The following is a 27,974-nucleotide window of genomic DNA, read 5'->3' as shown; positions in this document are numbered from 1 at the left end:
CTGCTTTTGTGGAGGTGCATGAATTCACTGATCTAACCTTTACCCAGCCAGTTCAGTAATTCCTGTGGAGCTTCTGAACGCCGAGGCGGCGCCGAAGACTGATGGGATGATGGAGGCACTTGCCCAGTGACACCGTCAGTGTAATAAAGGAGGGCTTTAGTGCAGACTCTGACGTTCTCTCCTTTGCCACATCTTGTTGAACACCAGCCCTACCCCCAAAGTCAGACAAGCCCACAGCAGAAAGGTTCACTGCCACTAATAGAGGCATCAGTGATGGAGGAGCAACTCTAGAATCTGTCATTTCCCACAGGCAATATTAACAGCGCTAGCCTCTCGCTTGCTTTCCCCTATTCCCATTCGGCGTGAAAACGTAGGTAATTAAATACCTAAGAGCTTTCTATTCGGTCCTAAAATGCAAAGGAGACCCTTGCTAATAATGGTAATAATTCTAATGGGTTTATCTGTAGCATTTGAAGAGTTAAGGAAAAGGCGGCAGTACTTTTAGACTACAGGGTGGATCCTCGCATGTTATTTTCCCGACTTGGCCAGGAAGCAAGAGGGGCTTGGCTTGGGGGATGGTCTGGGGGAAGCGTGGGGGTCGGCCCCCCCGGAAGGCGTGCCACGCGGTTTAAACCTAAGGTGCCCTCTCGGCCGGCGGGAGCCCGCCCGATCCCCGGCGCGGGGCGCGGCCCTCGGTGACGCACGCCGGGGAGAGCGGCGCCCACGTCTCCACCATTACATTCGCGAGGCCTTCCACCCTGCGCGCCGAGTTCGGGGCTGCAGGCGTCCTCGCTTCCTCCCTCCCGGAGGCGGGCCGACCCCGCCCCGCGCCCCGAGTCGCTCCCGGCGGTCCCTCCCACCGCCGCCCGGCCTCCCCCCGGCGCGGCGCCCTCCCCGCCGCCGCAGCCTGACACGCCGTGCGGCCCCCGTCTCCCGCGGCTGCCTCGCCAGGCATGGCACAGGGCCTCGCCTCACTATGGCAGCAGCACGGCACAGCACGCTCGACTTCATGCTCGGCGCCAAAGGTGAGGGCGCGCGCCGCCACCTGCCCGGCGGGCTGGGGCCCACGGGGGCCGGGCGGGGCGCGCGCCGCGGGCCGAACAATGCGGACGGCCCGCGCGGCCACGGCGTCTCCCGGGCTGCAGCGCCGCGTGCCCCGGCCTCCCGGGGAGGCCGCGCGCCAGCTCACGCGCGGCTCCTGGAGGGGCTGCGACTGCCAACCCCCCCAGCCCCGTGGCCGAGCCGCCCTTCGGGGCCTGGGCCGTCCCCCGGAGCTCCACGCGGGCTCGGCCGCCCCCGCCGGGGTCCCCTTCGCGCCGCCGGGCGCGGGAGGAGCCCCCGCCACGGCCGCGGGCCCCCGTGGGGCAGGGACGGGCCGGGCCAGGGCGCGCGCCGTCCGCGTGACCTCTCCAGTTCTCCGCGGCGGGCGAGTCCCCCCGAGGGCGGGGGCTCCCCGCGTGGGCGCTCGGGCTGGGGAAGGACGGCGCCGGGCTTGCAGGATTCTTGGCCGCCTGCGTAGGAGACGGATCCCCCGGAAAGGGCCGGGGACGGGAAAGGAAACGCTGATGCTTATGGGGGGGCTGAGGTCTGGGCGCGGGAACTAGAGCTCCCCGAGTCGGGGAGGCTCGGAGGGCTGCGCGCCGAGCAGAACAGAGGGCCGGCCGAGTGGGAGCCGTGTGCAGGCGCTGTGAAGGGGAGCGGTGTTCTGCACGCTTTCTCTGGGTGCTTCTAACGGGGGAAGGGGGAGGACGGCCCGTCTTTTTTCTGGTGGGGTTTAGACCTGTGAGTGCTGCAGACTTGAATCTGCGCTTCCCGTGCGTCCCACTTGGAGCGTCTCATCCCTATTTTGTTCATTTTTCCCTCGAATTGGATGGATCATCCTTTTCTGTTACCATTTAAAACATTGACTTCCTCACTTTGTCTCTTTTTTTTTTTTCAGCTTCTAAGTACTCGGTTTGCATTTTCTCCCCCCAATTGAAAGGATCTCCGAAGGCACAAGATTTAATAAAGACTGAGGATTTCTCTCTCTCGATTGGCTCTGCATGTGACTTTGGCCCTATTTCTCATCCTTTCTGAGCCTCATCTTCCCTGTGGGGAAAAAAAAAAAAAAAAGAGGAAGGACCGTGTACACTTCATAGGGCTTTTAGTGTTAAGGGAGTTGCTGTAAAACACTACGAGGTTAAGTAGTATCGGTGTATTTGGGTAGTTGGAAGTGACTTGGAGCAGACAAAGCATTTTTTTGTTCCCACATTTCTTAGTTGAGGATGGAGGAAAGGGAGACTGCTGGGAAGAGTCAGGAGATAAAATGGTGATTGGGGTGTGCAGCTGGTGGGTCGTGAGATGCCTAAGGTTTTGTTGAGTAATTATTACCTGGCCGGCTTTAGGGCTTAGTGATTAGCGAACGTTCTAGCATACTCCATTTAGAAGTGAGGGGGGTGAGGCTTGAGGAAGAAATAATGGTTCAAGGTCACCTAGCTGCTAAGAGGTGCGTCTAGGAAGTGTCCCTGGTGATAAGCATCTGTGAATGTGCACCTGTACTTGTTCATGGCTTTTCTAGGCCCTAAGGAGGGTAATCTCTGGATGAGGCTGGAAGGTTCTGGCACTTTCGTCAGTCTGAGTGTCCTTGGCTGAAGCCTTAAACAGCTTTCAGCTTTATTCAGGTGTTACCTGTTGAAATGATGGCACCCAATGGGCTGCTTCTGTGTTCTGTTGTAAATGTGGGGGAAAACCTTCACTTAACTGCATGAAGAAAATGTGAGAGAACTTGAACACTTTGGGCTGACACTGGCCAAAAAGGGAGAGAGAACCATGGATGCATTTTGGAAGGGAGCAGGAGAAACTGGCAGCTTCTGAATTGACAAGGTGTGGAAGTAGCATTTAAATAATTGAGAGTTGTGCAAAGAGAAAGTAAAGATTGAGGAGAATTCCCAGCCAGTTATTCTTCATTCCCAGCCTATTAATCTTAAAGATGAGAAAGATTTGATGGCAAGGTGAAGAAGATTGTAGAAAGCATCTTAGGGAGGGGGATGTGTGTGTACGCATTTGTGGTATATCTTGGTCCCTACAGAAGTATTTTGGGAGTCAGAGAGCTTTGATTCTCCCTGCATTCCCCATCACTTGATTTGGGCTTGGGGGGAGGCGTGTCCCTTTGCTGTCAGTAGGTATCCACCCTTGTAAAATAAGGGGATCTGGCTAGACTAGGATCTTCTAAGTTTAAGGAGTGCTTGGTGAGAGATCTACCACCTGTGAGGTCTCCAAAAACATTATTTTAATAATAATGAGTCAAAAGGCATTACTCTTGGCATGTGAGTTTTGGATGTGACTCAAGAGTGAGTCAAATGCCTATGGAGCCTGGATTCCTGTTCTTTTTCCCATTTGTCAGTAATCCTTCCAAAGGCTCCAGTTCCATGATGTGATTTTAATGGAATTAAACTTGAAACAGTTATGTTATTATGTTGCGATTCCATAGAACTTAGTTACCAGTGCAAGCCAGCTAGTGCCCAGCAGCCACTGGGCCACTAAGGGCAATTATAGGTTGGATCTGGTGGTGCCGGTTTCATGCTCTGGCTGATGAGGTAACCCAGGAAATGTTAACTTTTGCTAAAAGAAAAAAATTTCATCTTTGGTCATCTTGTAAGTGAAGTATTGTACTCTGAGGACTCTTGAGCCCAGAAAATTGTGTGATTTCTCAGCCCGAAGCTAACAAGAATAAGCATTTCCCATGTTTGTGTAGTTTAAGCATCTCTGGGCTGGTGGAGGACGCATGGTTTGTTCCTACTCATGTACGGTAGGCAGCAAGCGTGCCTGGTTACAGAGGTGAGGTACACATGGCCTCTGCCTACCCTGTTACAGCAAACAGCCTCTAGCTGACCAGTCAGCCCTGGAAAGGTCTAGCAATCCTCCTTTTGATGTCCATTTCTTCCCTTGGTCTGGGAGCATCTTTGAAGGCAGACCTCCGGGGTCTGTATCCTGGACCCAGTGCTGGTTAAGTAGACCCGATTGATGTTATGGTAAAGGTGGAAAGCTAGTTAAAGTCCACCATGGGAAAACGAGGCACACGTTTACTTTTAGAATTAAGGGCATGGGTCCTTTGTGGGGAAACCTGGCTGATGCTATTATGTCCGTCTTTTGGACCCCTGATTTATAGTTTATGTAGGGAAACAAAGGGACTTGTGGCACTCGAATTCACAAATTAGTTTTATAACAAAAATCTTGAATAAACTAAGAACAGAAGGCTGCTTCGGAATTATGGGCTTAACCGAAAAGGTTTAGGGAGGGGTTCTTCTGTGTCTTTGACCTTCATCAGGGAAGCCTGTGGAGCTCTTCTCAAAATAAGAATTTTAAATGCATAAAATAACCCAATCATTTAAAATAAAATTTAAAAAATAAAGCCGAAATATGTGACATAATAATATGTGCTGCTTTAGTTACACGTTAAATAACACAAGCGAGGGGCTGGCCCCGGGGCCGAGTGGTTAAGTTCACACGCTGTGCTGTGGCGGCCCAGGGTTTCACCGGTTCGAATCCTGGGTGCGGACATGGCACCACTCATCAGGCAGATCTGAGGTGGCATCCCACATGCCACATCTAGAAGGACCCACAACTAAAAATACACAACTATGTACTGGGGGCTTTGGGGAGAAAAAGGAAAAATAAAATCTTACCAAAAAAACACAAGCTAGCAGCAGGCCTAATAATGTCCATAATTTCGAAGTAGAGCCAAGAAAATCTATTTCGGCTGTGATTTTAGTGGTGATAGTGGTCAGGTATAGTTGATAATGTGTGGTTTTACAAGCATAACTGGAGAAAATGCCAAATTTCAATTAGTGAAAATAAGGATATGTGTTTTTTTCCAAGTTCACAGCCTCCCTGAATTGTATACACCGACCCCTTGGGAATCTGTGGACCCGGCCATCCCCCCGAGGTTCAGACCCCCTAGGAGCTGGAGAGAGAACTGGGACTGCCATTTCTGTATATTGTTTCTTTTTGGAGTAGCAGCTTTCTACTCAAGGCGGGAGCTGTAAACAAATGTCCTTAGTTCCTCTTCAAAACATCTCTTTGAAAACATAAAAGCCAGTATTTATGAATTGCCTCCTGGGCTAGGCATTGGCCTCAGCGCATTACGCTTCATTTTACATTATGCTTTATTTTACTAATCCTCACAACAACCCTATGGTAGGGCCTGTTATCCCCATTTTAGAGATGAATAAATAGGCCGGTTGAAGTTTTTCACTTTAGACGAGGGGTAGCTGGGATTCAAAGTCATGTCTGTTTGATTCCAAGGCCTTTGTTAATTTCACAACCGTGAAGCCTCTTTAAGGCAGTGATTCGCACCAGCCCTGTCTCCTTCTCCCCGCAACTATCTGGAGACATTTTTGGTTGTCACAACTGAGGAGGTGCTACTATCATCTAGGAGGCCAGGGATACTGCAAAACATCCTGCAGTGCACGGGACGGCCCCTTACAGTACAGCCAGCCCCAAATGCCATTAGTGCTGAGGTCGAGAATCCCTGGTGTAAGGGCTCACTAGGCCATTGCAATGATCTAGATGACAAATTCTCAACAGTTCCCTAGTTCTTTTTGGAAGTCTCCATTACGCAGGGAGGGAGGACGGGGCCTTATCTGTCTCCGAGGTTTGCAGTGGGGTTGGTTAGGAGCAGAGGGCTGGGCCGGCATTTCGTAGCCATCTGCGCCTGTGGCTCCGTGACCCTCCCTCCCTGATTTCCTGAACCGTTGGCTCATCTACCAAGCTCCCACTCTCCCCTGGATTTATTGAGGTGCTTTCTGGTGGAAGCATATCGTCTTTGTATGTTTTAAAAAGCTATAAGCATAAAACCTGAACAATCCAGTTTTGATTGATCTAGCTTTTTTGTTGTTTTGTTCAAGAGTGGAAAGAGCCTTCCCTCCTACCTCCTCAGCATTATCTTATCCCTTGTATCATCACACTTTACCCACCATTATGATAAACAACAACACCCCCCTCCCCCCACGCCTGCTCTAACAATGAAGCCTTGGGGGTGCTGAAGACTGGGAGTGGGAAAATGCATGCTTGGGCCCTGCTCTGGATTGACTGAATCACAGTCTTTGAGGGGGAGAGCCCCTGGAATTTGCATTTTTAACCAGCTTCCTCCCAGTAATTCTGATGCTGATTAAGCATGAGAACTGCTATAATAGGATCCTCATTAGAAACAAAAAACCCTTGTATCAGAAACCTTGGGGGCACCCCCCCATCCGCAAGTCATTAAGTCCTGTGGACCTACTTGCTACACTCTCAAATTCCTTGCTCACCTTTTTCCTGGCTGCGATTCTTGGCCACAGTCTCCCTATTTTGTCTGCATTTTGGGGAAGGGCTCGATTATCAGGAACTCAACAGATCCCTGTCCCTTTTCCCAGTTTTAAAACCCTCCTCTGGGTCCTCCTTACCCAATGGATAAAGTCGGAACTTCTTATCAGTCCTTCCAACTTCCATTTCTACCCAGTTCTCCCTCCTCCAATCCACACTTGAGTCTCACGCTCCTTGTGCTTCCAAGTAGCCAGGAGGCACCTGGACTCAGAATCGAATAGCTTGGGGGAAGGCATTTTTGGTCCTTTACATAGATGTTCTCTCAGACCTTAATTGTGTTTGAAAATGCATGGACTGCTTGGGGGAGCTCCCTTGTTGGAGTCTGCCGCCTTTTGGCATGCTCCTTTGCTTTGTTGGAATTTTGTTTTTAAACTCCCTTTCCTCCAACTCTGCAAAAGATTCTTAATTGCACTGATCATGCTCTATTTGACTCTAGGCTGAATAATTGCACATTGCTGGGAATTAGTTTTGTGAGCTTGCCATTAAATTGTATAAACCATAATCTTTTTAGGGTATAGTTTAAACCTGTAGAGGTGGTGTATGGTGAAATTTGTTTGTGCTTTTCATCAAGAAGCCTCCTCTAGCTCTTTGGTAGTTCTCTGTTGTTTTAAATGCTTTGGAAGGGCCAACAGCTGTTTAAGAAATTGACTCGAATCCAGGCATTAGGAAAGATCCCCGCCCCAGTTAACAGGAGAGGTACTTTTTCAAAGCCCTGCATGTGATGTTTCTTAAGGAGGGTGTTTTCCAGTTTAATAACTAACTGGTAAACAATTTGTCTTGTGTTTTTTGAGGGGGGAAAGCCAGTTTTGTTTTGCAGTGAAGGACTTACCCATTTGGAATTTTCTTTGCATCTTCTTAATTGTGTAATGAAATTGGTGGTATTTGAAGGGGCCTCTGCTACTTCTTGGGAGATAGACGGAAGTGCTTTGGTCTCTCATAGCTTTGAAGGGTTAAAGCTGTTGGTGTTAGACTTGATACCTGGGTCGGATTTGGAATTAGGGGCTTTATAATTTGAATTGAGACCACAGTAGTTATACTAAGCCTTGGCAGGTAAGGATTAGTTAGAATGCTGCTGGATTGTAGTTGGGTGTCTGTTTAAAAATGTGTTCAGTGAAACAATTATTGAGTTGAGTTTTGTTTTTGGAGTCACACATATTCCAGGTGTTGTAATCCACCATTTCAGTGCAGTTGTAACCTAAGCCTGCTGGTGTGAGCTGCGGCTCCAACCACCATTTCATGGTAGTTTAATTACAGGCTCAGTTCTTTTGAAAAGTCGGGAAACCTCCTCAATTGAATCTGCAAACCAAGTATGTAAACCATTGCACAAATGCTCTTTTAAACCCTTACAACTAGGCACTTTTCCAGACCCCAGGAAAAACAACTCTGGGGCCCTAAGTTGTGGTGGGCCTGGATTTCATTAAACTGATACTATCATCTGTGTTCCGGAAGGAGCCACTGAGCTGGTGGCCATACTTGTGATCAAATGCATTTATGTGCTAAACCACAAACTCAAAAGGAGCTGGAAAGAGCCCATAGCATGTTCTAGATTCCTGAGCTGACTTAACCCTCTGGGTAGTTTCACATACACCTTCATTTCAGCCTCTGCACGAAGGCGCTAATGATACGAAAATCCCACACACTGTGTTGTTGGGTGGGATGTCCAATAAAATGTTTGGAAGAGTGTCAGATGATACATAAAACATTTAACACTAATTGCAGTACTTAGGGCTGAGAACTTTGAAGTTGTGCCAGTGGATAAAGATGCTCAGTTATAAAGAGGTGTGAATTTAACTTACTGAAAGATAAGGAAAGTTCTACTGGCAAAAGAAGAGGCAGAAAATAATGAGTTGGCATGTGATTTGAAGGTTGGTCTTACTTTATTTAGAGGACCTCTTTAAGTTATTAAAGCAGAATTTTTAAAGGACACTTTGATTTCTAAGATATCACTTCCATGAGTTTGTGTTGCATGATTCTGTTTTCCCTAGAATGGAAATTTCTTCAGTGAGAATCCTGAGCAATTTCTAGGACGTGGTTATATTTAAGGCCAAATTGTCTCTTCCAGAGGACTGCAGATCTTAGCAGTCAGGCAAGACCACGGTATGCTAATTGACATTCTGAATTCCTAGAGGTGAATATAGAATATCTCGAGCTTGCTTCAGCATGGAACCCTTTTTTTTTTCTATTGAGGTGTAATTGATGTATAACATTAGTTTTAGGTGTAGAACGTAACAATTCGATATTTGTATCCACGGTAAATCTAGTTAACATCCGTCACCATACAGTTACAAAATTTCTTTTTCCTCTGATGAGAACTTTTGAAATCTGTTTTCTTAACAATTTTCAAATATGTAATACAGTATTATTAACTATAGTTACTATGTTGTACATTACATCCCCAGGACTTATTTATGGAACCCTTTTTCTTACAGAGTATTTTTCAGGACGTGTGCTGTGGATCACGCTTTGGGAAACAGTAATGGTGTAGGTTTAATAAATGGTTTAACCCTGAATCTTTGAACTGCGTAATACTGCATCTCGGGCCCAGCTGGTTCTGGGGTTTTGAGGAAGAGGATCATGGGCCTGTCTATCCAAGAATTTGATGTTCCTTTGTGGGGTTTGTTTAGGTTGGAGACAGGAAAGAGCTTACCATTAACTTATTCCCTTTGGTATGAGGTGCGAGAAGATAAGACTTTTTTTAAAAAGCATTTTGTGAATGTTAAATTCTTAACAGAGTTCCTGTGTGTATTTGTTTTTCTTTGAATAAAGGATCTGGCTCTACTTAAAGAAACTGCAGGAGCTGTTCAAGGAATGGTTTATGCATTTGTCTTTTTACATATGTTTTTGTTTTAAAAGTTATTTGCTCATTTTAGACCATGTGCGGGTTGTAGGGAAATATGAAGAAAGGGGGAACCCAGATCTGTAATCCTATCACAAGTAGATAACCACTCGTGATGATTTGGTATATGGGACAAATGGCTTATTCTTGTTGCATCTGTAACTAAGGAAGGCAACATAATGTCATGATGAAGAAGCACTGGATTTTGGAGGCTGACTGCTTGAGTTTAAATCCTGGCTCTACCACTTATTAGCTGTGTGACGGTGGGCAAGTTCTTGACCCTTCTCTGCCTCATTGAGCTGTCTACACTTTCATTAATAGCATTTAATCTTACCATTAAGTATGATGCTAGCTGTAGTTTTTTTGTAGTTGCTCTTTATCAAGCTGTGGAAGTTTTTCCATTCTCAGTTTTCTGTGTGTTTATTTTGAATGGGTGTTGAATTTGTCAAACGCTTTCTGTATCGATTTTTCTTTAGCCTGTTAATGTGGTGAATCACTTCCATTTTTTTTTTCCAAACCTTGAACCAGCCTTGTATACCTGGAATAAATCCCACTTGGTCCTGGGTATATAATTATTTTTATATAATGCTGAATTCTTATTAAGGAGTTTAAGGATTTATTAAGGATTTTTGTGTTTCTCTTCATGAGGGATATTGGTCTGGCCTGTAGGTCTTTGTCTGTTTTGGTATATGAATTGTGAGGCATTCCCTCCTTTTCTATTTTCTGGAAGAGATTATGTAGATTTGGTATTAATTCTTTAAATGTTTGGTAGAATTCTCCAGTGAAATCATCTGGGCTTCAAATTTTTTTTTTTTCTTGGAGTTTTTAACATTACGGATTCAATTTCCTTAATAGTTATAGGGCTATTCAGATTATCTATTTCATATTGGTGAGTTGTGGTAGTTTGTGTTTTTGAGAAATTGGCTCATTTCCTTTTTAAGTTGTCAAATTTATGTGTGTGGAGTTGTTTATAGGATTCCCTTGTTACCCTTTTGGTATCTGCAGGGTCTGTAATGATATCTCTTGTTTTATTCCTCATACTGGCAGTCTGTGTCTTTTTTTTTTCTTTGTCAGTCTTGCTAGAGTTTGTCTATCCTATTGATCTTTTCAAAGAAATAGCTTTTTGCTTCATTGATTTTTTTTTCCCTATAGTTTTTCTGTTGTCAATTTCATTGATTTCTGCTGTTATCCTTATTCTCTTCCTTCTGCTTACTTTGGGTTTATTTTTCTCTTTTTCTAGGGTCTTGAAGTGGGAGCATAGATTAGTGATTTGAGACTTTAAAATGGAGACTGGTACTCTTAATGTTCTCATTCTCTAGTGTGAGGTTGTTTCTGTTAGCTGCTAATGTTAGTTACTTCCATGTATTCCTTGAAAAGCAGGGATCCTAGTTATATAGGTTATTAGCTGTTATTTTTTTCCACATTTAGTAAGTTGCCAACTTGAATGTAGGAAATATTCCTCAGATTATTCTAGTCTCGAATTCTAAGAATGTCACTTCTGGAAATTCAGGTTGTAGAATTACAGCTGAGTGTCCCTGTCAGTTAAGCATTTAGAGCTGGAAAGGACCTCAGACCCCAGGGGTAAACAAACTAAGGCCCTTGAGCCCCAAATCCTGCTCCTCTGGCCTCTTTTTGTAGTCTTCCAGCTAAGTATGATATTTACAGAACAAGCTTGCCCACCCTTGCCTTTAGACCATCTAAGTCCAGTGGCTTGCTTCAGAGCCATCTGGAAAAATCTACAAGTACAGATTCCCAGGCCCCCCACATGGCCTTTTCCTCATCTGGAATCCATCATAGCACATGCCCCTCACCGTGTCTGGGGAGTTCTGACTTGTGCCCTTTGTCTTTCTAGTCTCTGTACTATTCTCCAGTCGCATGCACTTTCCCAGCACCTCCCAGGTGCTGAGTAATCTTCTTGGTAGTCCATTCTGAAGGGGGCAGACCTGAGTGGTTTTCTGCTGATTCTGCCCTGGCCAAAGCCAGAGGAAGGGAGGGTGCCGGGGCCACCTCAGGGACAGCTCTGGTACAAATGTGATTTTTGACATCACAAAGTCCAGACTGCTTTATTTCTGGCAATGCTGTTTCATTGTTGATTTGCAGCCTGGCATAGAAGCTCAGCCAGAAATCCTAGAATTCTTTTTAGAAACAGAAATGGTGGTAGGTCTGATTGGTAAGGGATTCTGCCCACCTAAAGTTAGTGGGAAGAAAGCTGGATATTCATATTATTGCTGAAGCACTCGGAAAGCATATTTCATCCTTCCTGGATAATGAAGGTGGCGATCTCACAGTTTCTGCTTTGGGAAAAAAAATCTTGTTCTCCTTCAGGGTGGAGCTGAAGGGACCCGTTGCCCTCTGACTTGGGGCCAGCCTGTAGCCTCTTTTCCTCCCGCTGCTCTGAGATAAGGGAGAAGTGGCAGGTGGCGACTGGGGCCCTTTCCAGGCTTCATGGTGGACTGTAGACAGCGGTTTTGGACTAAACATAAGGGAAGGGCTGCTCATTCTTCCTCGTCCGGATGCCTTAAGTCTTCTCTTGTCCTTTAACCTCAAACCCCTCAAGTCCCCTCTTGCCACCTTGCTTGTCCTTGTTTATGCTGCTGCTGGGCCTGGTTTTGCTTCCTTCAGCTTTCTCTTCCTGTTGGGTTGAGCGCAGCCCCCAGAGAGGGCTCTTTGTGGTCCTGACCTCATCTCTGTGTCCTCTGCCTTGGCTGTCTTCCCTTCTTGCTCTCTTCCACAGCTCCAGCCCGCTTCGCTCCTTTGAAAACACGTTTCTCAAGCCCATGGCCTTGTAGGATGCCTGTGTTCCTCTGATGATTCCTTCCTGGACAGGCAAGTGGCCCAGTGTTCGGTGTCTCATGACCACAAACTAACAGTGTCACCTTTGCCCCAAATGAAAGCCAGGCTTTTGCCTAATTTCCCCTTTCTGTGCCTTATTTTATAACTCTTGGTTGGCCTCTCATGTGAGCTAAGTCAGAATGTAAGGATGGGAGAGTTGGAGCCACGTGACAGCTCCGTGGAGGTGCCACCCTCCCTGTGCCAACCAGGCTTGTGGGTTGTGGCTCCTTTTAGACTCTGCTAGTCTTGTGGGGAAACAGGCTTACCAGGAGAAGAGGGTAAAATAATTGCATTAGTTTTTGGGTTCCAGACTAAAGAGGGATTATGATTGTATCTTATAAGTTATTTTTTGCTAAGCCCGCTTTCAATTTTGTAAGGAGATTGGCTCATGGAGGACCTGCAATGGTGTTATTTTAAAGTAGAGCGGGGCTTCTGCCCCCTTTCCAGCAGGTGTTGGGACGATGGGAGCTGGGCCCACGTGTCCGTGGGAAATGCCCCTTTCACTGCTCTCTCCTGCAGTGGGAAAGGGAAGACAGGGCAGTGAAATAATTAGCAACACGTTTTACAGTATACTAAGTGGATCTTAATGTTTTAAGAAATAGTCATTGTGGCTGGTACTGTAAACAATCTCATATGGTTTTCCTTAACGCCCATTTGCATGAAAAGAACTTGGGTGTTATTTTTGTGTTGTGTGGCCTTCAATACAACTTGAGCAGGTCTTTTTCTTTCTTTCTTTCTGGAGTTAATTTTTCCTGGTTTGGTTTCTATATGAATATCAAACTATGCTCTGAAAATAAGCCCTCCAAATTGTCTTTGTCCCTTTCTGTATTTTGCAGCCCCACCTCGCAGCTGTGACTTACTTGTTTTTTTATTAAGGTATAATTGATAACGTTACATATAACATTAGTTTCAGGTGTACAACATAATGGTTCAATATATGTATATATTGTGAAATCACAATAAATCTAGTTAACACCCCATCACCACATATTTACACATTTTTTTTCTTGTGATGAGAACTTTTAAGATCCACTCCCCTAGCAACTCTTTTAAATATACAGTATTAATAACTGTAGTCCCCACGCTGTACCTTGCTGCTGTGATTGAACAAAGGCACTGAGACTGGCTGCAGGCACGCTTTAGTGGAAGGAAAGCCATCTCCGGTGCCTGGGGACAGTGCCTGCACACAACAACCGTTCAGACACTAGCTATTCTGTGATGGGTGGTGACTAGTAGGGATGGGTAGAGAAGACCATCCTTGCAGCCCCTTTAACCTGGTGCTTAGGGCCTGTCTTATGGTTGATTGAAGGGTAGAAACCGACTTCTGAAAGTTTCTCTCCCATTACCTCACAGTAACTGCCAATCTAAAAGTGCAGCTTGTTTGGGGTTTTTGGACAGCTTTATTGAGATATTACTCATGTGCCATACAGTTCCCCTATTTAAAGTATACAATTCATTGGTTTTCAGTGTAGTCACAGAGTTGTGCGACTATCACCACAATTTTAGAGCATTTTTATCACTCCAGAAAGAAACCCTGTAACCTTTAGCCGTTCTCTAGGGATTTGCCTTTTCTGGCCATTTCATGTCAATAGAAGCATATAAACTGTGGTCCTGGGGGCCAGACTCATGGCCAAGTGGTTTGGTTCGTGCGCTGCGCTTCGGCGGCCCAGGGTTTTACCAGTTTGAATCCTGGGTGCGGACATGGCACTGCTCATCGGGCCATGCTGAGGTGGCGTCCCACACGCCACAACTAGAAGGACCCACAACTAAAAATGCACAACTATGTACCGGGGGGCTTTGAGAGAAAAAGGAAAAATAAAAGTCTTTAAAAAAAAAATGTGGTCCTTTGTGACTGGCTTCTTTCACTTAGCCTGATGTCTTCAAGGGTCATCCATGTGGTAGCATGAATCAGTACTGCATCCCTTCTATGGCTGAATAATGGTCCCTGGTAGGGATATACCACATTTTGCTTATCCATTTATAACTTAATGGGCTGTTGGGATGTTTTCACTTTTTGACGATCGTGAATCATGCTGCTCTGAACATTCCTGTCTGCTTGGGTTTTGTGTGATGAGATTAATCATTTTGCAGCTCTTGTAAAAAGGGCTGGACGTGGGAATATAAAACTAAGCAGTTGAGGTAAGACAGGCCGAGGAACCACCTGCTTGACCTTCACTTTAATCCCTGGAAATTCATTAGGCTTCTGAATGTCTGAGAAGTTTTCTGATGTACAGACTCTCTGTCAAATTTAAAATTATGTTACGATTTTTTAAAATTTTAAGTCTTAAGCTCTTTTTGATTGTGAAATATGAAGACTTTTTCTGTTTATCACTTGATTTCAGTAATCTGGAGTTGCTGCCTGTCAACACTGCATGTTTTAGATTGCACCTAGCATATCCAGAGTGAATTGAAAAGATATCCTCAAACCCTCAGGCGGTTGCCAGCTCTGGTGAGAGGGAGCAGGGAGCCCAAGAGGAATGCTATACTATTTTGTTATTCTCACAGGGGTTATGCTACGGGTGGTGGTAACTCTGGAACAGATTTTTTTTTAACTTAATGTATTTTTTGTTGTTAGTGCCGTTGACTCGATTCTGACTCCTAGTGCCCCTGTGCACAGCAGAGCAGAACCCTTTCCGGTCTTTTTGCGCCATCCTCTCACCTTCCAGCGCTCTATCAGACAATGCTCCACTGCTATTCACAGGGTTTTCATGCCAGTTTTTTCAGAAGTGGGTGGTCAGTCCTTCTTCGTAGTCTGTCTTGGTCTGGAAGCTCTGCTGAAACCTGTCTCCCATGGGTGACCCTGCAGGTATTTGAAATACAGGTGGCATAACTTTCAGTGTCACAGCAACATGCAGCCACCACAATCTGACAACCGACAGTTGGGTGATGTGGTTCCCTGACCGGGAAGTGAACCTGGTCCGTGGTGGTGAGAGCACCCGGTCTTTACCACTAGAGCACCAAGGCAGATGGATTTTGCATAGAGTAAATTTTAGCTTACAGTGCTGAATTGTAGCCAGTGCGTACAGTCGTGTAACCACCACCACTGTCAAGGTTAGGACATCTGAGCGGATTTTTAAAGTAGATACTTGAATGACTTTAAATTGTATTGGAGTCCAGTTTCCCTTTCTTCCTCTTTTTTTCCTCCTTGTTCTCCCCAAATCCCCCCAGTACATAGTTGTATATTTTAGTTGTGGGTCCTTCTAGTTGTGCCACATGGGCTGCCGCCTCAACGTGGCCTGATGAGTGGTGCTATGTCCACGCCCAGGATCCAAACTGGTGAAACCCTGGGCTGCAGAAGCGGAATGCACACGAACTCAACCACTTGGCCATGGGGCCGGCCCCCCTTTCTTCCTCCTTTAGGTTTAGGAGTCTATCAAGAAAACCAGGAAGCTGGTTTATGTGTGAAGGGAAACTGCACAACCCCAGCCTTGCTCAGAGGTTCTGACATCAGAGCCCTGGGTTTTGGAGAAATGATGCCGCGGTTATGCTGCCCCTTGCAGGGAGCTGCACATGGGTCTACCAGCAGCTTTGGGGGGCCATCTTGCCACAAGAGTGCAGATCTTGGAAAGGGAGAGATGGCAGCGGGTAGGGGTGGACTCTAACCTGGACGGTAGATAGGGAGTGTGGTAGGGGAGGCAGACCAGAGGGAGCCGGGAATCAAGTTGAGGGCATGAGCTCTGGAAACCTCAGGGTCTGGGAAGTAGGAGCGGGCCTGGAAGGAGGCTGGGCTTTTGGCCTCACCACTTGGACACCTGTGATCGTGGGAATAGTTAACCACCCTTTGGAGTGTAAGTAGCTTGAGCTGCTGTGGGAGAGAGACCTAGAAGGCAAAGAAATGGCGGGGGAGGCTCGATGGTGAGGTTTGGAATTTCCAGCCCGCATTATTAAAGCTATTCTTGACAAGAATAGAAATTCATTGCCTAATTTCATAAGCCAGGTGCTGCTTGAATGTGAGAGAGCAGAAAGGAATGCAGCCGAAAATCACCTGTTCCAACCCCCTAATCTTGCAGAGGAGCCTGGGGCGGCTCTGGCCCCTGGCAGGGCAGGCGGAGTAGGGTGCCTGCTCCGTCTGGCCCTGCAGCAGGGGTGGGGCAGGGGCTCAGGATTGTAGCTTGGAGAAAGCCAGCACACCCTAGTTCTGAGTTTTCTTAGCTGAAGTTTCTGAAGTTAAAAAAGACTTAAAGGCTCTAAGTGATTGTCACAAGAGGGGACAGAGTCAAGAGTTTTTCTGGATTCAGACGGGTGAGAATTGCTTATTCCCTTAGGGCAGCCTCTCTAATGTTGTTAAGGGGGTTCCAGTATTTTAGCCTCTTAAAGCTGAAGAAGTGGGACTGTAACTGAAGGCTGTTTTCCAGCCTTTTTACCAGGGTGCCTGGTACCTTGGGTTTTTATTCGGCACGAATCCCTTGACTTCTTGGGCTAGAAACATTGGGTGGGTACAGCACGCATGCAGGGCTGCCCACCTCATGGGTCAGTGATTACATGGCAGTACCAGACCACGAGGGATGGAGGGAACTAACATTGGTGCTGGGTTCCTTACAGGAACCCGGCAAGTACTGTCCCCATTTTATGGTTGAGGAAACTAGGTCTGTACATCAGGGGTGTCCAGGCCTGTGAGTTTGGGTGGGGCAGAGAAACTGAGGGGGTGGTTTGTGGGAGAAGCTTCAGGGGGACCGTTATGGGGATCTTAAGTGGCAAGGGGTATTAACAAGGATGGCAGGGCATACGGAAGGCTAATAAGCCCAATCGCGAGTTCAGACTCGGGATTGGGACAGGGCGGGGAACACTTGGGTAGGAGGCAGATTCCAATTAGATATACGGATGTGGGATTCAGCCATCTGGAGCTGATGGTCAGGGTTGGGGGAATGAGGTTTGTTCTCCAAGAGAGGCCTAAAAATGGATCCCTGAGATAAAATGAGGCAGACAGGGAGATGAAGCTTGGGCCTTCATCCCCCGCCTCTTTTGTCTTCCCTTCCCTTCTTTTGATAGTGGTGTGTTTAATTTGGACCAGACTTCCAAGTTGATTCTTTTAAGTTATTGTTGAATAAACACACAAAAAGCAGGCAGTGGTCTGGAAAAGGGGACGTTGAGTTGTCCAGTGGACAAAGGACACATTTTGCTTTGGGAGAGGTTGCTGTGTTTCTGAGCACTTTGGAAGGCTCTGAGTGGTACAACTAGCTATATGTCATTCTTGCCTGGCCAGCCAAACAACATTTTCTTAGCCTAGTTTGGATTACCATGTCTACTTTAAAGCAGTATGGTTATATTTCTTTTAGCATTTGAGTCTACTTTAAAAAATTCTGATTTGTAGATATTTAGGACAGCACTATTTTGTGTTCCCAAATTTGGGTATGCTCTGACCGCGGGCTCCTTTTCACTCCTGTGTAGAGCATCGAGTAGTTCTCAAGGGATTGTATTGCCCTGCTCCCCTTGTGCCCCTGGAAAATTGGGGTATGGAGTTTTTTGTTTTGTTCTTTTTACAAGGTGGGGCACTACTCACATTTTGTGGGTATGGCTGGGATTGCCAAAGTCCTGTGAGGGACAGAACAGTCATTCACACCATATTGTCAGCCCCGGTTTAGGAACCCAGATAGAACAAGTACATTTTGTTTGGTCACGTTACATGCTCCTAACTAGACAGGCATGAAGGTTGAAATTGGATAATAATTGCAAAGCGTTTTCTGGGGCATGTCATAAGTTACCTGTGGCTATAGTTACTAAGGAGTTTGGACTTTTTTCCGGATCTTCTGTTTTGTTGAACATTTTATATAACCCGTAGGTGACTTGAATGTAATTAGTTTGGAGATAGTGGGGGTTTCTTTTTCTTTTTTGTATCTAGTGCTGTAGATTAGTGATTCTCAACTGTGGCCACATATTGGAATTTCCCAGGGAGCTTTGAAAAATACCGATGCCTGGGTCTCACCTTCAGATTTTTATTTAATGGTCTAGGATATGGCATCAGAATTTTTAAAACTCCCCAGGTGATTATAATGCATAGCTCGGATTGAAAACGACTGGTCTATACGTTCTAGAAACTCTGCAAAGGCATAGTAATAATGATTAATTTAGCCAAATGAAACAAATTTTCATTTATCCACAAAAGAAAACATTTATTAAGCAGCTGAGATCAAGATAAGCAAGTGAGCCACCTCGGTAAGCCTAGTGGAGCTCGTGTCTTTGGCTTTTAGTTTTCGCTTTAAAACCATTAGTCTGGAAAAGAGGTGCTGGGCAGTGGTTTCAGCTCTGGCTCCCTTTTCTGGGGTCTTCCCCAAGGGCTGGGAGCAGTGTGGGTGACAGTGGAGTCCCCAGCTCAGGAGGAAGCCCAGCACTTAATGCCCATGGGACTGGGTGGTGGCAGTAGCCAGAAATAACCTTCAGACCTGGCCTGTTTCTACTGAACTGGGGGGTAAGCACACAGTATAGAAATAAGTAAAACTTGGATTTCTCTTGTAGTGTGTTTTTCTTCAGTTTGAAACCTGGCTATAGGGTCTCCATTAGCCCACTCAGTACCTTTCTGCTAATTGTGCCAGTTAGAAAAAGGGCACGGTCGCCATGCTGGGCTTGGCCAGCAGTCAAGGGCTTTGCATGTATCAGACAAAGACACCCCTTTCCCCAGTCCAAGGGACTGAGTTTGTCTCAGCTCAGCCCCAGGGCCGGGGTCCTCATTCACTGCACAGCCTGGCCAGTGACACGCAGGGTGGCCCTGCCTGGATTGTCCCCTTCACCAGCCTGGGGGATTTGTGTTCTCTTTTGTAATGTGCCAACAGAACCCAATCTTGAGGCTGTTTACCGGGAGTGATGATTTGTTTTATGCACTTTCAAAACAGAAAACATCTGTTGTAGCCAAGGAGGGACTGAATAATGACATAGTGGCTTTCTATTCCGGGGAAGGACTGCTGGGATCTGTGGGACTTGGGCATGCTGGGCACACTTGTCTTTACCGCCCTGCCGCTCAGTCCCTTCCATGGTGGCCTGAGCCCCCCATGCTTTATTGACAAACACGGTTCTTTTTATCAAGTTTGAAATTGGAATTTTCTTAAGGGGCGGAATTCAGTCTTAAAAGCACAATTCTGGGGATATAATTCAGGCCTCCCCCTTTTAATTTCCTGAAGCCACTTTCAGAATAGCGAAGCCAGCTAGATTATTTTCTGCCGAACGAGTTTCCCAAAGGCACAGGTTTGCTGGGAGAGAGCAAGATTTTAATGAGACATGAGGTCACTGGTGGGTGTTGGTGGATGCTTGTGTTCTGATGGGGGTGTGGTGTGGATTTTGCTCCAGTAGTCTCTCCCGATGTGGGGCTTTTTCCTGGGAGTAGCCTCAGTTCATTTTGGCCATCCATAGAGCTCAGCCATCCCGACATGGTCCGGCCCTACCCAGGTCCCCTGCTCTCAAATGGATGTGATCTGCTGGGTGCAGCCGTTTTAAAGGAAGAGACCGTCCTTGTGGGTGAACCGCTGTTGGTGTTTTTATGGGGGATTTGAAGTCCCTTTGCTTTCCTGTTTTCTTCTCACACACTTGCTGGTTCCTGGGCTGTAGCCTGCCTGTCTCCACTTACTCATGTTTTGGGATTTGGGGGTACACCCTGTCATCTAGTTTTGTTCTACATGTTGTCCGTGAGTTTTGGTTGTGCTATCCTAATTGCTCTGTGTTTGGGGATTCAGAAGATTAAAAAATACGCTTTCACGGCCATTTTTCCTACTCCATTTGCTATTGTTTGTTAAAGCGAGTTTTGGTGGGTGTATTAGTCAGCTAGGGCTGCTGTAACAAAGTACTACAAATTGGGTGGCTTAAAATGACAGAAACTTACTCTCTCACGTTTCTGGAGGCCAGAAGTCTGAAAACAAAGTGTCGGCAGGGCCACGCTCCCTGTAAAGGCTCCAGGGAGAATCCTTGCTTGCCTCTTCCTGCTTCTGGTGGCTCCAGGTGTTCTTAGCTTGTGGCCACATCACTCCAGTCTCTACCTTTGTCTTCACATTACCTGTTCCTCCTCTCACTTGTGTCTTCTCTTGTCTCTTATAAGGACACTTGTCATTGGATATAGGACCCACCTGGATAATCCAAGATTCCCTCATCTCTAGATCCTTAAATTAATTACATCTGCAAAAACCTTTTTCCAAATAAGGTGACACTCCCAGCTTCTGGGGATTAGGATATGGACATGTCTTTTTGGGGGCCACAATTCCACTTACTACAGCGGGGGTGGGTGAAATCTTCTGGTTTTTAAATGGTAACTAACTTACATTCTTTTAAAAAGTTTGTGCGGGCCAGAATAAAACACATCTGCTGGGCAGTTTGGCCTCTGAACCCGGTTTGTGGCCTTCATTCTTGCTGTGCACTGGAAGGGCTTGGGAACATAGTTCCACATGTCGCTGGGTGAGACTCTGTGTAGAATGAAAACATCCTGAACCTCCAGTCCAAGTGTTGGCACGCCTTAGTTTATGGAAGGAATTCAAGGGCAATTTTCTTATGAAACCACACTGCAGTCAGCTGTGAATCGTTGTTTTCTCTCTTGCCTCAGTTCAGGTCACAGGGCTGTTTCATTTTGGTGCTTTGCAGCCTATGCTGTTTTTATCCTTCATGTGGGAAAAGCACCAGCCTGCGGAGAGCTTGAGGGACAGAACAGAGTACTTCCTTTTGTCCCATCTTGGTTCTTTGTCTTACCCTTCTCAGGGAACGACGATTTTGCAGATATAACTAGAAAAGAATAAATTGCCTTTTGCCTTTCCTCTAAGTATCATAATGGTGGATGTTCTTGAAGATTCTGGCTTCAAGTGTACCTGCAGAGATTGATGCAATTTCTATAATCTTGACCTGGGGACACTGAGCTCCACTTTGTAGAGGAATGGGGTGGGAGGGGGACAATTGGCTTTGGATCAAGGAGGGGATCACATTGCCCAGCAGGTTGTCCCATGAGGAATTGTAGTTCAGTTTCTACCATTTAGAAATATGTTACTGAGCGGCAATATTTATTTTTTCCGGTTATAAAAGCAACCCATCCTTATTGTAAAACACCTAGAACGTACAGCCGAAAGTTTTGGAGTCATTTTTAATACCTATCAACGGTGGGTGGTCATCCCGTTTCTAGTACTGTATATCCTCATTAATTTTTTTACCCTAAAGTGGAATCTCATTTATTGTATTTGCATTTCTTTGATTTCTGGTTAGGCTGAATATTTTGTTACGTGCTCTCTAGTTGGCTGAGTATCTGTCTGCATCCTTGGCACAGCTATTTTGTGGTTGGTTTTTGTGTTCATGTGTTACCTGGTAGTCTGTGCAGCCTCTCTTTGCAGGATCGAGAATGTTTATAGCTCGTGATAGGAGATAAGTGACACTGGCAACTCTTTGTTCAGATTTTCTTAGAGTTCACTTGTCAAATTGTGCCTCACTGCCTTTCCTTCTGAATGTGTTTCATCCTGACCATTTTGCCTTCTCCCTCTGTTCTCCAGCTGATGGTGAGACCATTCTAAAAGGCCTCCAGTCTATTTTCCAGGAGCAGGGGATGACGGAGTCGGTGCACACCTGGCAGGACCATGGCTATTTAGCGACCTACATAAACAAAAACGGCAGGTGAGTTGGTCTTGAGTGCTGCTTTTCAGACCTGAGCACTTAATGAGAGGCGGGACAAAGGGCTGTGTTGCGGTCGTATATATTTCCTCTGTGACATCTTTTAGGAGGGGGCTAGAATTCACTGCTTCTCAGCCCTAGCTGCACCGTAGAATCGCCTGGGGGCACTTTCACAAAATACCATGCCCAGGCACTTCCCCAGAGATTGAGGCTGTTGGGCATCAGTGTTCCTCCAAAGCCTGCCAGGTGATTCTATTATGTGGCCAGGACCCAGAACCCTCGGGCACCGTAAGCAGCATGAGCTGGCAGGCCATGATCTGGAGTTGGTTAAAACAGATTCCTGAGTCCCACTCCAGTAGTTTCTGATGCGGTAGGTCTGGGGCTGTGCCCCAAATAGCATTTCCAACAAGCTCCCGGGGGATGCTCATGCTGTTGTTCGGCTGACGCCACTGCGAGTTAGCACTATTGTAAGTGATGATCACTTAATGCAGACTGTAGTCAAATGCAGGATGTGAAAGTCTACAAGTAGCTTGATAGGAAGCTGAGGGGCTCCAAGAGTTCGTTGTGTTTTTTTCTCCTTAAAACTTTAGAATCTATCTAGACTTTACATAAATCAATATGTAGATGAAAGTCAATGTGTTCTGAGAAAAGGAAACCTAAATTAAGAAATGACTGATAGGGGCCGGCCCCGTTGCCAAGTGGTTAAGTTGGCGCGCTTGCTGTGGTGGCCCAGGGTCTCGCCAGTTTGGATCCTGGGCACAGACATGGCACCGCTCATCAAGCCATGCTGAGGTGGCATGCCACAACTAGAAGGACCCACAGCTAAGAATATACAACTATGTACCGGGGGCCTTTGGGGAGAAAAAGGGGGGAAAATAATGACAAATCTAAAAAAAAAAATGACTGATAATAGAAGACACCAGTGCGTTGAGCTCTTTGTGTTTCCTAAGTCCTGGTCTATATCATAGCTAGACTAGTTTAGTATGAGACTTATAGCTAAGACTTAGTTACATAGAGAGAGACATAGCTAGACTTAGTTACTCTTAAGATTCTTTTTTTTTTTTTTTTTTTTTTTTAAAGATTTTATTTTTTCCTTTTTCTCCCCAAAGCCCCCCGGTACATAGTTGTGTATTCTTCGTTGTGGGTTCTTCTAGTTGTGGCATGTGGGACGCTGCCTCAGCGTGGTTTGATGAGCAGTGCCATGTCCGCGCCCAGGATTCGAACTAACGAAACACTGGGCCGCCTGCAGCGGAGCGCGCGAACTTATCCACTCGGCCACGGGGCCAGCCCCACTCTTAAGATTCTTAGTAGTTTGCACTACTAATTTTGAAATGTGAACTCCTGGGTATTTTTGATGGCTTTCATTCTATTCCCCCAGTGGGTACAAAGTACTAGAGTTCCACATGACTTCATTAACGTTCCACATTCTCTCCCTTGTTTTTCTATTAAAAGCAAAAATATCCTCTCCCCCCGACCCCCCCAATCTTACAGAGGCCCAGAAGACAGTGCTGTGAGATGAGGGAAAGTTTTCCTTTTGACCCCACCCCCTCTTCCGTTATTCTCTTGCTAAGTCTATGGTCCACCCCTATGGCGGGTAATTGATGCTTCTCAGACATTCTAACCCCTCTGCCCAAACCCACATTTGTATTTCTAACCACATAGCAAACCTCCATATATGTGTTTAGCAGATACCTCAAATGCATCTAAAATTACTTCTTCCTCAAGGATGACCTCAAATCACCAGCACCAGCACCACCACCACCACCAAACCCCCTCTGGCCTCCATCATCCTCCAGCCCAGTTAATGGCGAGTCTCCCGGAAGTAGAGGTCTGCCGCTGTCCTTGAGCCCTCCAGCTCCTGCAGGCTCACATTCAGCCCCTCTGTGCTGGCCTGCTTTTCTCCACCCTCCCTGCCACCCTCTCACTGCTGTCTCTCACTGTTGTTGCTGCGATCCATCCTTTGGGGACCACAGCAAATTGGACCTTGTCACTCTGCCATCCACTCCCAGGGGAAGCTTTCCGTCTCTTATCTCCTAAGGCCTACCTCTCTACTGAACTTCTTGAAGTTTCTACCACAGACCCTAGTTGCAGTGATCCAGAAGGCTTAGAATTCTTCCTGGAGTAAGTTTTTGAGTGAGAAGAGCTGTTTGGAAATTGCTTGTGAAAGCAGAAAAAATAAAAACATGCTTAGTTTATAAACTTATTTTTCACATTGGTCTCGCTCCTTCTCTCACTTGGTCCACTGGGACCCATCTTCAGGGTGCCTGTCGTGAAACCTCACTTCTCCTGCCCATGCCCCCAGGCCCCACCTTGGGGAAGGACTGCAGCTCCACACCCTGCTTCCGGTTAATGGCCTTTCTGTGATGCTGGGGTCCTGGTTCTGGTCCTCGTTTACCTTTTCATGTCTCCATTTTTCCCCATGGCAACTTTTTGTTTTTCTGTCTTTCTGGCTTTATCCCTTGAGGTTGGTACTTGACCCTACCTTCCAGCACTCTCGGTGTTCCTGCTTCAGGAAAACTCTTTGCTAGAACCACTCAGGCATTTGTTTCTTCTTCCTTCACCCCGGCCCCCTCTCCTTTGTGCTGTTGGTGGAGGCAGAGGGAGAGAGGATCAACTCATTTGGGTGTAGATGATTTGTGGTGTCCTGGGCCTGAACTTGATTTTGAGACCATTAAGAACTGAAGGTGAAAATTAACTAGTTGTATTTATTTTTTTAATCCGAGGACACTAAATTAGGAGTCAGAAAGCTTTTTCTGTAAGGAGCCACATAGGGTCTCTGTCACATAGTCTTTTTTTTTGTTTTAAACCCTCTAAAAGTGTAAAAACCATTTTTAGTCTGCAAGGTTTACAAAACATGGATTTGGCTTGCGGGCTGTAGGGCTGGAGTTTGCCAACCCCCAAACTTAAATGAATTTAACCACCACTTGCTTGCATGCAGATCAGTGTGGCTGTTTTGATCTCTGAAGGTTAATTGGGAGAACTCAGTTCTCCTTTCCTTTTTAAGGCACTGGTTACGAAACCTGGCCGAATCACCTGCTGGGGATCCTTTTCAAAAGTCAGATTCATAGAACTTACTACTGAATCACTTTCTGGACCCAAGAACCTGTTTTGAAAACCTTAGCATTTGGTGACTTTCTCTGAATCTTCCCTAAATGATTGGTGGCTTCCGTGTCCCCAAGAGGTGGCTCTAATAAGAAAGCACCAAGGTTAACTATGTAATTTAGGGGGAAAAAAGGGTGGTGGTCTTTCTTTTTAATTGAGTTGGTGTCTTTTTTCTTTTGAGTGACATGATACAATTTCTCACTTTAAAATTATGCTTTCCTTTGTAGTTTTGCCAATCTGAGAATTTACCCACATGGATTGGTGTTGCTGGACCTTCAGAGTTATGACAGTGATGCGCAAGGCAAAGAAGTTGACAGTGTCGGTTTTTCACTTTTATCTGCTCAAGTATTTGAGGATCACAAAATCTGCTCAGTTTAATGATGTTGAAATTGTTTTCTCTTAATTGCAGACTTCCCAGTTAACTTAATTTTAAACTTCCCTCCCTCCAGATAAGTGATTTTAGAAGAATAATAGTTGTTCCTCAGTTGTTTTGAGGAACCTGGCTATCATCTTTCCCTTGACTGCTTGAGTGCTAAGTAATGATTTTACTTTCCACTGGAGGGGGTGTAAACCTTTAACCAGAATGTTCTGTCTGCATTATCCTTGAGCCTTTCCCTTTCCCATTATTTTGGTGCTAACTTAGACTAAGGTTAGGTCAGCACCATGAGGGCTAGCAGGCGGGGGAGTGTGAATTGGGCCAGGCCTGGAGGCTGCTGCAGAGATGGGGGAGGACAGGTATGTTTGGGTATCTGCCAGTATCGCACAGCTCTGTCAACATGGCCTCAGCCTCTTAGTCTGTAATTTAACTACTCCATTCAGCTTATTCTATAAGCCTATTGATTTCTTTTCTTTTAATTGTAGCTTTTGAATAAAGTAGAAGAAAGAATGAAAGAATTGAGTCAGGACAGTACTGGGCGGGTGAAGCGGTAAGTCCACTCCTGAATGTCCTTTTATATTTGGTTAATCGTTAAAATAATCCAAATAGTGGTGGTGTCCCTGTCTGCTTAAGATGTGGAAAAGATCAAAGTCATCTGCTGGCAACATGGCAGGCTGAGCTGATAGAGGCCCCTCACACCAAAACAAGACAAGTGTATGAAAACACAGAGAGAGAGAGGTCTTCTGGATAAAATGGAACAAAGGCGGAAAGGAGATGTGGGGTGAGTGCAAGGAGCTGAAACTGTACAAATCAGAGACCGTGGTGGGGCTGCCACCTCAGTCAAAGGGGAACTAGAAAACTCCTCCCCGACTCTGTTCAGTAAAGAGAGAAGGTCGCCTGTCTGCTCAGAGTTCTGGGCCCCAGAGTGGCAGTAAGCAGTTTTAAGAGATTTATGACAGGATGGGGTGATAGAAAATTTGTCTCAAAGCTTTTAAGTGAGATGACTTTGTAAGGTACTAAGAATCTCAGAGGCCACCCACCTTGAGCAGCCACAGGTAGATTCTTTTCAAATGGTAATGAAGACAATTAAGCTTTCCCTGTCTAGCAGTAGTGGCTATTTAAAATTAAGTTAACGAAAAGAAACAGTTCAATTCCTCAGTCTCACTAGCCTCATTCAATAGCTAATGGCTAGTGACTGCCATAGGGGACAGCACAGATATAGAACATTTCTGTCACCACAGAAAGTTCTGTTGGACAGTCTCAGAGTTATTTGCCAGTGGTGTCAGATGTTAAAACAGTTTTGAAGGGCCGGCCCAGTGGCACGGCAGTTAAGTTTGCACATTCTGCTTCGGCAGCCCGGGGTTCGCAGGTTCGGATCCTGGGTGCAGACCTACACATCGCTTATTAAGCCATGCTGTGGCAGGCGTCCCACGTATAAAAACAAAAAAATAGAGGAAGATAGGCACAGATGTTAGCTCAGGGCCAGTCTTCCTCAGCAAAAAGAGGAGGAGTGGCGGCAGATGTTAGCTCAGGGCTAATCTTGCTCAAAAAAACCCAGTTTTGACATTTGTTGGAAAGATAGAGTCTGGTAGGTCCTGGGAATTAAGAATGGGAATTAATCATGGATGCCCAGCGAGTAATTCTGAGCAGTTTGCTCTTGCCTTTCCTAGGTGGCTCCTTATCAGGCCCAGAAAAGGAGGAGGCCTGTCTCTTGCTCATAAAGGCAACATATAGATGCAGAGGCATGGAGGGACTTGACCAAGGTCACACCATCACTGTTGGAAGTGACCAGAATACAGAAGTGAATCCTTATTGGCAAGAACTAGGATTTTAAGTACATAATGGCTCAGAATGCTAAATTGGCTCAGCCCATAGGAAAGCTCCAGGGCAGATGCAAGGTAACTAGGAAGTTGTCTGACCTTTGGTAGAGGAGAAAGCAGGAAACTGCAAGCGAAAAGAACAAGACACAGGGCAGAACTTGCCCACATTGTTGAAATCTGTCAGAGCACCCAGATTTGTTTACCCCACCCAAATTTAGCTTAGGTGTCCTCAGGCCCTTCCTCATCCTTTAAAAAAAAAAAAAAGCCTCGCCCAGGTACCACACTCCTTTCTGGACTTTTCATCTTTTCCTGCTCTTACAGGTAAGACGTTTTCCTTATCTGTATTAATTTGCATTGAATGGCTTCCCATTGTGTCCTAAATTCAGTGATGATGAATTGGCCAACATCAAAATGCTTCTGGTTTTTATTGGTGTGATTTTTATCAGGGTTACTTCTAGAAGTGAGTAAGTAGATGGAATGCATTTATGGGCTCCAGCGATCATGGGACGTCTGGTTCATTTGTTTTTGGTATAGGAGTTTTCTAAGTGAGAATGGAGTTAAGCTTCAGATTTTCAGTTCAAAATACAGACCTTGACCTTGTTTTTGCTTGTCACTGCTTTTACAGCTTTTCATAAAATCAGGGTGGAGGGAGTGAGAAGTTGTTGGAAGTGCTTCTGTTGTAGGCCCTTTGTCCCTGGCCTCAAAAGGACAAGGATGGTGCCACTTTTCTATCTGGGAATGACATTGTTAGAGAGTCAGTCATTAACAAATAACTCAGTGACATTATCTGAAATTTTTACTCCCCTGTGGCTGGTGAGTTAAATCTGAATTTTCAACTAAGTCATGGGATTTATTAGAAAATTAATTTTTCTACTTTTGAAAAGGAATAGGAAAACAAGGTCACATCAGTTAAGTTTTGTTGAAACAAAAATTCTTGGAATTTACAGTTTACCTCAGGCTCAGGATGTAGCCTGTCTGACTTTCTCTCTACTACCCGTTTTTGATTTTTAGTAGTGAAGGTTGAAACGAGAGTTGTGTAGGGTTCCAGAATATTTCCCGTAGCCCATCATAGACAGATGCACTTCATCAAGATAATGGCTTC

The 27,974-nt window shown here is 45.8% G+C and overlaps 1 protein-coding gene across 1 annotated transcript in view; it reads left to right on the top strand.

The window, feature by feature from the left end:
- Window positions 1-607: 607 nt before the first annotated feature.
- SMS (spermine synthase) overlaps window positions 608-27,974 on the top strand; it is a 44,941-nt gene continuing 17,574 nt past the window's right edge. Inside the window, exons 1-4 of the mRNA XM_046673536.1 lie at window positions 608-1,025; window positions 21,457-21,577; window positions 24,904-24,994; window positions 25,538-25,602. Of these exons, the coding sequence (XP_046529492.1) occupies window positions 977-1,025; window positions 21,457-21,577; window positions 24,904-24,994; window positions 25,538-25,602 (326 nt within the window). The 5' untranslated portion in view covers window positions 608-976. The remainder of the gene's footprint in view (window positions 1,026-21,456; window positions 21,578-24,903; window positions 24,995-25,537; window positions 25,603-27,974) is intronic.

This window comes from Equus quagga, chromosome 10 (genome assembly GCF_021613505.1).
Source record: "Equus quagga isolate Etosha38 chromosome 10, UCLA_HA_Equagga_1.0, whole genome shotgun sequence".
NCBI lineage: Eukaryota > Metazoa > Chordata > Mammalia > Perissodactyla > Equidae > Equus > Equus quagga.
This window is presented reverse-complemented; position numbering and strand designations above follow the sequence as displayed.